This window comes from Pocillopora damicornis, chromosome 9 (genome assembly GCF_964200805.1).
Source record: "Pocillopora damicornis chromosome 9, jaPocDami1.2, whole genome shotgun sequence".
In the NCBI taxonomy this organism is placed as follows: Eukaryota; Metazoa; Cnidaria; class Anthozoa; order Scleractinia; family Pocilloporidae; genus Pocillopora; species Pocillopora damicornis.
The window spans coordinates 648965-661568 of NC_142678.1; the positions used below are offsets into that span (position 1 = coordinate 648965).

The following is a 12604-nucleotide window of genomic DNA, read 5'->3' on the forward strand; positions in this document are numbered from 1 at the left end:
GACCCTACGGTCTATATAATTACGAGCACAACTGAACGGCACATACTGTCTAATTACACGGGCATGACGCTTAAAATGTGCTATTCGAGCTAAAATAGAGCTACAGATAAGCAGTGAGAATCTTGTTGCTATTGTGATTAAGCTGCAAATATCTTGTTACCACACCTTTTCGTCATCATACGTCATCAACCAAATTGTTCGCGCCAAATACTTGCGACACTTGGCCTCGTTTTGGTGTCTGCAGGCGTGAAGATAACAAACAATGGCGGATACACCAAGCTGTATGTTCCTGCAATCACGTATGGAAAAATAAAATGAAGCATAGGAAATAAGTATCAAATTAATACAAATTTATTGATGTGGCCTTATACATAAAACTTATAGGCATGGTGCTTCGATGCGCGCGCGCTCCGCTGTAATCTAAAGTAGTGGAGTTAAAAAAGAGACCCACATTGTAATAGTCGTTTTCTGGCTGGTATAGTCACCACAAACACTCAAATATGTGGGTGATGTAAGAGAAAAGAAGGGTATTTTCTTACCTCTCTAGAACAAAAAGACCATCAAGGTAGTCACCCCATAGTGCCCAGGCTTTCACAAGCGAGTCCTGCATCTGAACCGCTTGCGAGAAAGCTTTGTTAGCATCTTCAGACCTACAAACACATTAAAATAAAACAAATTTACCCTAAGCAGAGGAAATAAAAGTGCTTCAAAAGGTCAGCAACTATCGGCAATAAAATATCCAACCTTCGCATTTCCTGTTAGACGCTAAACAAAGTAGTACTGTACTGATTATTGTACTGATTGTACTGATTGACGTAACTTGAGTGTCGAAGGCAGTCTGGGATTGCTTTGCATTTGCTTTATTTCGTTATGTGATTGTTCCAAAAAACTCGCGCCACTTTTTCAGCCGATCAAATTCAAAAGTAAGCCCAAAGGCAACTTGGTCACTCGCGTTTTCCCGCGCTCCAGGCAGGTTGCTTGTTTTTACTTCGAGTTAACTTTAGCAACTCGTGATATTTTCCTTCCTATGATTGGCTGTTGGAATTGCTTTGGTTTGGTTTAAGACACTCAAAGCAATTTAAGGCGACAATTTGCCCCTGTTTTTCGTTTTGTTCTTCTTTCGTCGTGTTCTCTCTGCTTTCAATTTACCTTCCAATGTAAGCGAGGAACATTCCTTTGAGAGCAAAGAACTCTGCAGTCATTTCCTTGGAAAAGTATTTCAGATTTGTAGACTCGATGACCTCAAGGCCCTGTAAGATTGACAAAAAACCAGCATTAGTTTAGTCTAATTTTCCGACTTCATAATGAGGAACCTCACGTATGGTTTAACTAAGAGAGGAGCCAAACGTCTGCGCATGAGCGAACGTTGTGATGATGAGATGGCGTGCTTTCAGGCAGTTAGAACTAAGTTGCCTTTCGGTGTTATAGAAGCGTATAGTACAGTAGACCTCAGACCTCAAAGCAAAAACGTAAATTAGCATGAAAACCCTCCTTGAAAAATCTTTGTGTTCGAAAAGTCTCGAGTTTTCCTTTTGTTTCCTTTTACAGATTTTCATGAACAATTTAATTTTCTTTCTCTTATTCTGTGAGATAGCGGTTTTTCTTATGTTTTCCTATTAATTCTTTTGCAAAAAGTTGCACGCAGCCGGCCAAAACTGATCCCTCGCGCACACCCGACGCTGCGTTAGTTTGGCTCGCCAATCAGTGGAAAAGATCACAATTTTCTTCCGTTGTAGCTCCTCTATTTCACTCACCTCTTGCAACTCTTGTTTTCCCATTCCGCCAGCCATCTGCAGATAACACTTCACCTGCTGTCTAATCTTCTGGAAACAATCCACGATAGGAACACTGGGAATAGTGTGAATCCTGTAACACACATGAAAAGAGGTCAGCGGCAAGTTTAGAGTGATATTAAATTGCATTAAGTGTGCTACTACCAACCTGCTGAGCGAGTCCAAACACACTCCAGTGAGGCCTTGTTTCCTGGCTATGTAACCATAATGAATGATGGCCCAAGCGGAGGCGTGAACACCAAGCATGGAGTGGTTACTCTGCTGCTTGACAGAAAAAAAGTACGGTCACTTATAGAGCAAATGCTCAACCTGACCTGGGTAGTAAAGGTGGGAGAGGGGGGGAGAGGGGGGGGTTTTGAAGGGAAAAGGGGAGTTTTCGCATTCCTAGGAAGCTTACCAGGGAGTCTGCTAACGATTACGAAGGACATTGACTTAACAAGAGCTGGTTTAAATTACTCTTAAATCCTTTATGAAAAGACAACAGAAGAGACAACAGAATTAGTAGGGCAAACATCGTAAGCCAAGTAGATATTTGCAGATAAGAAACACATACCTGTTCATGTTGCGCTTGACTTTCATAAGCTGCTACAATTGCCTGATAGTGATGATGTCTCCACATAAAGATGTCACTCCAGTGAGATAAATTGTCCGACGGCATGGGGAGGCGATTACTAAAAGTTTAAAGAATTTTAACGTTGTTGAATGTAGGCAAAGGTTAATCAGTCTTTTTAATTTCACTCGCTGTTACATTCAATAATAACTGAAAATACAAGTAGTGTTAGAATTGCTCGAGACGTAGCTAAGAGCTTGGTGCTTTCCAAACTTCCCATCTTCACATCTCGATTAACAAAGAGCTTACAAACGCACAAATTTTTTAAAAAACAATCTCGACGCCGTTGTGCTATGTTGTATCAAGAGCAGTTTCCGCTGCTTTATTTCAATGCGTATACATCCGTCGTAAGCTCGAACAATGGGAATATGACGGAAGCTTGACGAATGACAATTTGAATTTAATAAACGAATTTACTCGCTGTGCTATAAAAACAGTTGTGGATAAATATATTGGAAGGAGAAGCTTCTCACCGCCATGTTTTCACAATAGCCTTCATATCATGTAGACTAGTCGATCGTCCAACATTCGGCGGTTGTAGACCCGTGTGAATCTGAGCAGCTTCTTGAAGCTCCATAATTTGTTGCGCCGCCTGGAATTAACAGCAACAGTAATACAATACAATACAATACAATACAATACTTTAATCAAGAGAAGGAAAATAAAAATTGTAAAAGTATCTCTCGAAAGGGGATATTCTAGAGGTTAACCCTATATAAAAGATTCCCCGAATAAAAAGATCAAAACATTATATACAGATAATTAAAAACTGTTTACCATCATCTCAATCAATATTCATGTAAATCTTTAGTCTGTTACGAAATAAAGTCAATGATCCTGCGTGTACAATATCTTTAGGCAAATTATTCCACATATTAACGATCCGTACAAAAAAAGAAAATTTGTAGCAATTTACGATAGCTATTTTTACGTAGAGCTTATAATCGTGATTGGCTCTAGTTCGATTACATTTAGTAAGTTCAAAAAAGTCCGAAAAATGAAGACTATCTATTTCCAGAACTATCTTGTAGCACTGGATCAGAGATAAAAACTCTCTTCGTTTCTCCAAAGTTTGCCAATTCAGTAGGCGGCAGCGGTCTTCATAGCTCATTTCTCCGCGTTTTTGCTTTAATGCCAACCGCGATGCCCTTCTTTGGACTTTTTCCAAGGATTCGATATCCTTTTTTTGGTAGGGGCTCCAGACGGGGACAGCGTATTCGAGTATAGGTCTTACTAACGACTTAAAGAGGCAGGAAAACGCATAGCGATTATCGTTTCCAAGTGATCGCCTAATTATACCCAACACTTTGTTCGCCTTGTTTACTATGTAGGAAACGTGTTTACCCCAAGATAGATCGTAGTTTATTGTGACCCCTAGGTCCTTGGCACTGTCGACAGATTTTAGTTGCGTACCAAGGGAATAACTATGGTAATCAACCATCAACAATCAACAGTAATCAACAAAACGTCCAAAGAAAAATTCAGTAAAATCGATAACGACCCCCTTGGAGCAAAGGAGCATGCGTGTGAACTATTTTTGGAGAGGGCGAGAGAGCATTGAAAATCGACCCAAAATTTGATAGAATTTGTCACAGAAAAAACAAGGCAAAGCTTACAAAATAGAGATTAAGTAAAAACCAGGTGATTGGTTGGTAAATAAAAAAAAAAAAGAAAAAGAAAAGGAAAAAGGATAAATATAAGAAAAACAGTTCTTTCGTTTTACAGACCGATGCAGAATAGAACCGATCGTACGCCGAAGTAAGCGCGTTTCGTCCAGCTCTTCACATCCGCGACATATTTTTCTGCGCTTTTGGAAGCGAGGGCGTTTGTTTACCCTTTACACCCTAAGATCAGTATGCATATTTTCAATACTGTTCTCTGTACATTTGCTAAGGTGCTGACATAGAGAATTTGTTAAACAATCGTGAGCTTCTATAGTTGGCGATCATTTTCTTTATTCTCGTGACTTTAAAGTGTGATTCAGGGGTGATATTGTAAGGAGAAATTAGATGTTAGTCACTCTTAGGGGTCAAAGGCTTAAAACATGAAAACGAAACAATCAGAGGAGCTCACCTGTAGGAGTGGAATGTGTTGCTGTGAAATAATCGGAGGTAAGCGCCTCCATTGGCGAATTGCTTGAGTTGTGGAATGCTCTACAAGTTTGTCGACCTATGTCATTAAAAGAGTATTTGGTTTTAAGAGACAGTCATAACGTGCAGATATAACAGATGCTTTGACTGGTTGGAAAAGAGCGATTACGGTAGTGTTAATATGAACGAGGAGGGACTGAGTCGAGACCCAATCTCCACTCGTTCCTCTCTCGTCTTGCTCATAACTTTCGCTTCAAATCACGAGTAGAACAAACCGCTAGCAGCGTGTAAAAAAATAGAATATTAAACACAATTGTGGCACTAACCATGTTGAGGTGTTGTTCATCCGGGTGGCAAATAGCTATGTAACCTCGATATAAGTTCAACTTGTACGCGATTGATTCCGGGAAGTTGACTTCAACCTGAAAAGCCATAGGAGGACATGTGGAAATTAAATACTGATAAAATAATAGAAATATTATTTGGAGCTTATAGTTGTTTAAAAATTACCTGTGCAAGAGCTTCTTTCATTGATTGCCACTCAGGGACTCTCCATGCACTTTCTAGAACTAAAATAGAAACGATCAGAGAAAGTAACACACGTTATTATAAAAAGAAAATGAACAAAAGAAGTAGGAAATTTTTCACGATCGTACCCAGGAAAGGATTAGTGTGGCCCTTAGTCTTTCCGAACTCCATCAGCAAATCCCATTGACCGAGCTCTTTAGAACAACTGAAAAAGATGAGACGAAATACATCAACAAATAGAACATTTACCGGTGTTTGTACACTAATTTCGATTAACATGTGAGAATAGGGCCCGAGTGGCAATGCTTAGGACACGTCAATTGAAAAAAACCAATTTATATTTTTCTTTAAAATTTTGCAAATAACTGGATTCATTAACCGCCTCTCACAGCGCCAGACTTCAAAATAACTTATGAGGGCAGTGCTGGGTTCCAAAAGAGATATGTGAACAATTCGCCGTCGTGGTTTGCGAAAAGTCACTACTATGTTTCAACATTATTCAGAACCTCCATAGGTAATCAAAAGGCGAGTTCTCATTACCTTCCTTGTTTCTAACTGCATTGACTTACGCGGAAAATTTATGGGCAGATCACACTTAGAATAACACCCCTAACCAAAACCTTTCTCCGCTTATTACAAGAGGTAACGCATGGAACTTCCACATCGAAAGCTCAGAGGCTCCATTCTGATTAGATTGTTTAAGACACTTGCCTGACCCAGTGCTCTTCCCACAGATTGTACTCTGATGTTAGTTGCGGATTAGCTGGGCCGCGGTTATGTTCTTCACGAGCCTTGCTCATCACCTGAAGAGAAGTGGGAAAATTTATCGCATGAATTAAGTTAAGAATAAGATTCCAAGAATAAAAAGATAGCACTGAAGAGTGGAAGGAATAAACCTCTTACGCCCTTACATCAGTATGCATAATCTCCATACTGTTTTCTAATAATTTTTGTACAGTGCTGCCAAGAGAGTTTCTCTTTTTTGTGTGAAAATGATGTGCCTCTAAATATGTGAGCATTATCACATTGTACGTAGTATAAGTAGAACAATGTACATAGCATAAATATTAATTGTATCTTAAGAGTACTGTAAGTAGTGTAACGCAATGTGCGTAGAGAGTCCCGTGAAAGGAACCTTAATGCAGTTAATGTAAGTATCATGTTATGTAAAAAAAAAACCAAAAAAAAAAAACCACAGAACAAATAGTGCACGAGATACCAACGTAACAGTCAAACAAACCAGAAAAAAATAGTGCGCGAGACACCAACGTAACAGTCGAACAAACCAGAAAACAAACACTGCGCAAGATACCAACGTAACGGTTAGAAAAACCGGAGAAAAAATAGTGCCCGAGATACCAACGTAACAGTCAAACAAACCAGAAAAAACATAGTGCACGAGATACCAACGTAACAGTTAAACAAACAAACAAAAAAATAGTGCACCAGATGCCAACGTAATACACATACAAACCAGGATACAAATAGTGCGCGAGATGCCAACGTAACAGTCAAACAAACCAGAAAACAAATAGCGCGCGAGATACCAATGTAACAGCCAAACAAACCTAAGAACAAATAGTGCGCGAGATACCAACGTAACAATTAAACAAACCAGAAAACAAATGGTGCACGAGATGCCAACGTAACAGTGAAAGAAACCAGAGAACAAACAACTAGTGCACAACATGACAACGTAATAATTAAAAAACTAGAAAACAAATAGTGCACAACATGCCAACGTAATAGTTAAGCAAACTAGAAAATAAATAGTGCGCAACCCGCCAACGTAACAGTTAAAAAAAATTGAAAACAAATAGTGCGCAACATGCCAAGGTAACAATTAAACAAACTAAAAAATAACTAGTGGGCAAAATGCCAACGTAATCGTTAAACCAACTAGAAACAAATAGTGCACAACACACCAACGTAATAGTTAAGAAACAAGCAAACAAATAGTGCGCAACATGGCAACGTAACAAATAAACAAACCAGAAAAGAAATAGCGCGCAACATCCTAGCGTAGTAGTTAAAAAAAAAAATAGTGCGCAACATGGCAACGTAATAGTTAAATCAACTAGGAAACAAATAGTGCGAAACACGTTAAAGTAAAAGTTAAAAAAACCAGAAAACAAATAGTGCGCAACATGCCAACGTAACAGTTACAGAAACTAGAAAATAAATAGTGCGCAACATACCAACGTAATATTTCAACAAATTACAAAAGAAATAGTGCAGAAAACGTAACGTAATAGTTAAACAAACTACAAAACAAATAGTGCACAACATGCCAACGTAAAAGTTGAACAAACCACAAAATAAAGAGTGCGTAACATACCAACGTAATAGTTAAACAAACTAGAAAACAAATAGTGCAGAAAACGTCAACCCAAGAGTTATACATACTACAAAACATGTAGTTCGCAACATCCCAACGAAATAGTTAAACAAACCAGAAAACAAATAGTGCACAATATGCCAACGTAATAGGTAAAGAAACTAAAAAACAAATGGTGCGGAACACGAAACGTAATAGTTAAACAAACTAGAATAGTGCGTAACACACCGACGTAATAGTTAAACAAACTAAAAAAAAAATAGTGCGGAACACGAAACGTAATAGTTAAACAAACTAGAAAACAAATACTACAGAACAAACCAACGTAATAGTCAAAGAAAGTAGAAAACAAATAGTGCGCAACAAACCAACCTAATAGTTAAAGAAACTAGAAAACAAATAGTTCGCAGCACACCAAAGTAATAATTAAACAAAATAAAAAACTAAAATTGTGCGCATCATGCTAACGTAAAAGTTAAACATACTAGAAAACAGATAGTGTGCCACATGCCGACGTAATAGTTAAAGAAAGTAGAAAACAAATAGTGCGCAAAATGCTAACGAAATAGTTAAAGAAAGTAGAAAACAAATAGTGCGCAACATGCCAACGTAGTAGTTAAAAGAACAAGAAAACAAATAGTGCGCAACACACCAACGTAATAGTTAAAGAAATTAAAAAACAAATAGTGCGCAACACACCAACGTAATAGTTAAAGAAATTAAAAAACAAATAGTGCACAACATGCCAACGTAAGAGTTAAAGTAGAAAACAAATACTACAGAACAAACCAACGTTATAGTCAAAGTAGAAAACAAATAGTGCGCAACATACCAACCTAATAGTTAAAAAACTAGATAACAAATAGTGCGCAACATGCCAACGTAGTAGTTAAAAAAACAAGAAAACAAATAATGCGCAAAACACCAACGTAATAGTTAAGGTAGAAAACAAATAGTGCGCAAAACACCAACGTAATAGCGAAAGTAGAAAACAAATAAAGCGCAAAACACCAACGTAATAGTGAAAGTAGAAAACAAAAAGTGCGCAAAAAACCCACGTATTAGTGAAAGTAGAAAATAAATAAAGCGCAAAACACAAACGTAATAGTGAGAGTAGAAAACAAATAGAGCGCAAAACACCAACGTGATAGTGAAAGTAGAAAACAAATAGTGCGCAAAAAACCCACGTATTAGTGAGAGTAGAAAACAAATTGTGCGCAAAACACCAACGTAATAGTGAAAGTAGAAAACAAATAGTGCGCAACACACCAACGTAATAGTTAAAGTAGAAAACAAATAGTGCGCAACACACCAACGTCGTAGTTAAAGTAGAAAACAAATAGTGCGCAAAACACCAACGTCGTAGTTAAAGTAGAAAACGAAAAGTGCGCAACACACCAACGTCGTAGTTAAAGTAGAAAACGAAAAGTGCGCAACACACCAACGTAATAATGAAAGTAGAAAACAAATAGTGCGCAAAAAACCCACGTATTAGTGAGAGTAGAAAACAAATTATGCGCAAAACACCAACGTAATAGTGAAAGTAGAAAACAAATAGTGCACAACACACAAACGTCGTAGTTAAAGTAGAAAACAAATAGCGCCATATACACCAATGTAATAGTTCAAGTAGAAAACGAATAGTGCGCAAACCCCAACGTAATAGTTAAAGTAGAAAACAAATAGTGCGCAAAACACCAACGTTTTGGTTAAACAAGAAAACAATTAGTACGCAAAACACCCACGTAATACCTAAAGTAGAAAACAAATAGTGCACAAAACACCAACGTATTAGCGAGAGTAGAAAACAAAAGGTGCGCGACACACCAACATACTAGTTAGAGTAAAGAACAAATAGTGCGCAAAACATTAACGTAATAGTTAAAGTAGAAAACAAATAGTGCACAAAACACGAACGTACTAGTTTAAGTAGAAAACAAATAGTGCGCAACACACAACCGTATTAGTAAAAGTAGAAAACAAATAGTGCGCAATACACCAACGTAATAGTTAAAGTAGAAAACAAATAGCGCGCAACACACCAACCTAATAGTTAAAGTAGAAGACAAATAGTGCGCAATACACCAACGTAAAAGTGAAAGTAGAAAACAAATAGTGCGCAATACACCAACCTAATAGTTAAAGTAGAAAACAAATAGTGCGCAATACACCAACGTAATAGTTAAAGTAGAAAACAAATAGCGCGCAACACACCAACCTAATAGTTAAAGTAGAAAACAAATAGCGCGCAATACACCAACCTAATAGTTAAAGTAGAAAACAAATAGCGCGCAATACACCAACGTAATAGTTAAAGTAGAAAACAAATAGCGCGCAACACACCAACCTAATAGTTAAAGTAGAAAACAAATAGCGCGCAATACACCAACCTAATAGTTAAAGTAGAAAACAAATAGCGCGCAATACACCAACGTAATAGTTAAAGTAGAAAACAAATAGCGCGCAATACACCAACCTAATAGTTAAAGTAGAAGACAAATAGTGCGCAAAACACCAACGTTAAAGTAAAAGCAGAAAATAAATACTGCGCAAAACGCCAACGTAAAGGTAAAAGTAGAAAACAATTTCGTAAAACACCAACTTACTAGTAAAAGTAAAAAACAAATAGTGCGCAAAACACCAACAAAATAGTAAAAGTAGAAAAAAAATAATGCGCAAAACACGAACGTATTAGTAAAAGAATAAAACAAATAGTGCGCAATACATCAACTCAATAGTTAAAGTAGAAAACAAATAGTGCGCAAAAAACCCACGTATTAGTGAGAGTAGAAAACAAATAATGCGCAAAATACTAACGTAATAGTGAAAGTAGAAAACAAATACTGCGCAAAACACCAACGTAATAGTTAAAGTAGAAAACAAATAGTGCACAACACACCAACGTAATATTTAAAGTAGAAAACAAATAATGCGCAAAACGCCAAAGTAAAAGTGAAAGTAGAAAACAAATAGTGCCCAAAACACCAACGAAATAGTAAAAGTAGAAAACAAATTGTGCGCAAAACACCAACAAAATAGTAAAAGTAGAAAACAAATTGTGCGCAAAAAACTAACGTAATAGTTAAAGTAGAAAACAAATAATGCGCAAAACCTTAACGTAATAGTCAAGGTAGAAAACAAATAGTGCGCAAAACACGAACGTACTAGATTAAGTAGAAAACAAATAGTGCCCAATACGCCAACATATTAGTAAAAGTATAAAACAAATAATGCGCAATACACCAACGTAGTAGTTAAAGTAGAAAAGAAATAGTGCGCAAAAAAAAGTAACAGTTAAAGTACAAAACAAATAGCGCGCAAAACACTAACATATTAATGAGAGTAGAAAACAAAGGCGCAAAACACCAACGTAATAGTTAAAGTAGAAAACAAATAGTGCGCAAAACAGTAACACATTAGTAAAAGTAGAAAACAAATAGTGCACAAAACAGTAACACACATTAGTAAAAGTAGAAAACAAATAGTGCGCAAAACAGTAACACATTAGTAAAAGTAGAAAACAAATAGTGCACAAAACAGTAACACACATTAGTAAAAGTAGAAAACAAATAGTGCACAAAACACCAACATTTAAGTGAAAGTAAAAAACAAATAGTGCGTAAACCCCAACGTAACAGTTGAAGTAGAAAACAAATAGTGCGCAAAACACCAACGTCATAGTTAAAGTTGAAAACAAATAGTGCGTACCACACCAACGTAATAGTAAAAGCAGAAAACAAATAGTGCGCAAAACACCAACGTAATAGTGAAAGTAGAAAACAAATGGTGCACAACACCAACGTAATAGTAAAGGTAAAAAAAAATAGTGCGCAAAACACTAACGTTATAGTTAGAGAAGAAAACAAATAGTGCGCAAAACACCAGCGTAATAGTTAAAGTAGAAAAGAAATAGTGCGCAAAACACCAACGTAATAGTTAAAGTAGAAAACAAATACTGCGCAAAACACCTACGTAATAGTTAAAGTAGAAAACAAATAGTGCGCAAAACACCAACGTAATAGTAAAAGTAGAAAACAAATAGTAGCAAAACACCAACGTAATAGTAGAAGTAGAAAACAAATAGTAGCAAAACACCAACGTAATAGTAAAAGTAGAAAAAAAATAGTGCGCAACACACTAACGTAATAGTAACAGTAGAAAACAAATAGTGCGAAAACAGCAACGTAATAGTAAAAATAGAAAACAATTAGTGTGCAAAAAACCCACGTAATACTTAAAGTAGAAAAAAAGTAGTGCGCAAAACACCAAAGTATTAACGAAAGCAGAAAACAAATGTTGCACAACACACCCACGTTATGGTAAAAGCAGAAAACAAATAGTGCACAAAACACCAACGTAATAGTAAAAGTATAAAACAAATAGTGCGCAAAATACCAACGTAATAGTGAAAGTAGAAAACAAATAGTGCGCAATACACCAACGTAATTCTTAAAGTAGAAAATAAATAGTACGCAACACAAACCTTATAGAGAAAGTAGAAAACAAATAGTGCGCAACACACCAACGTAATAATTAAAGTAGAAAACAAATAATGCGCAAAACATCAAAGCAATAGTGAAAGTAGAAAACAAATAGTGCGCAAAACACCAACGTAAAAGAGAAAGAAAACAAATAGTGCGCAAAACACCAACGTATTAGTGAAAGCAGAAAACAAATGATGCGCAACACACCAACGTAATAGCAAAAGCAGAAAACAAATAGTGCGCAAAACACCAACGTAATAGTAAAAGTAGAAAACGAATAGTGCGCAAAAAACCCACGTATTGGTGAGTAGAAAACAAACAGTGCGCAAAACACCAGCGTAAAAGTGAAAGTAGAAAACAATTAGTGCGCAAAACACCCACGTAATAGTAAAAGTAGAAAACAAATAGTGCGAAAACACCAACGTATGCGCAAAACATCAAAGTAATAGTGAAAGTAGAAAACAAATAGCGCGCAACACACCAACGTAAAAGTAAAAGTAGAAAACAAACAGTGCGCAAAACATCAAAGTAATAGTGAAAGTAGAAAAAAAATAGTGCACAAAACACCAATGTAAAAGTGAAAGTAGAAAACAATGAGTGCGCAAAACACCCACGTGATACTTAAAGTAGAAAACAAATAGTGCGCAAAACACCAACTTATTAGCGAAAGTAGAAAACAAATGGTGCGCAACACACCAACGTAATAAAAAAAGCAGAAAAAAATAGTGCGCAAAACACCAACGTAATAGTAAAAGTAGAAA

At 36.6% G+C, this 12604-nt stretch overlaps 1 protein-coding gene across 2 annotated transcripts in view; it reads right to left on the reverse strand.

The window, feature by feature from the left end:
• LOC113685710 (transformation/transcription domain-associated protein) overlaps nucleotides 1–12604 on the reverse strand; it is a 71986-nt gene that overhangs the window by 6720 nt on the left and 52662 nt on the right. For both annotated transcript variants that reach the window (XM_089181859.1, XM_089181858.1), the window contains exons 93-104: nucleotides 5733–5824; nucleotides 5150–5226; nucleotides 5004–5062; nucleotides 4820–4915; nucleotides 4477–4572; nucleotides 2877–2995; nucleotides 2347–2464; nucleotides 1942–2054; nucleotides 1755–1866; nucleotides 1150–1250; nucleotides 540–650; nucleotides 166–289 (exon numbers count right to left, since the gene is read on the reverse strand). In XM_089181859.1, the coding sequence (XP_089037985.1) occupies nucleotides 166–289; nucleotides 540–650; nucleotides 1150–1250; nucleotides 1755–1866; nucleotides 1942–2054; nucleotides 2347–2464; nucleotides 2877–2995; nucleotides 4477–4572; nucleotides 4820–4915; nucleotides 5004–5062; nucleotides 5150–5226; nucleotides 5733–5824 (1218 nt within the window). The remainder of the gene's footprint in view (nucleotides 1–165; nucleotides 290–539; nucleotides 651–1149; nucleotides 1251–1754; nucleotides 1867–1941; nucleotides 2055–2346; nucleotides 2465–2876; nucleotides 2996–4476; nucleotides 4573–4819; nucleotides 4916–5003; nucleotides 5063–5149; nucleotides 5227–5732; nucleotides 5825–12604) is intronic.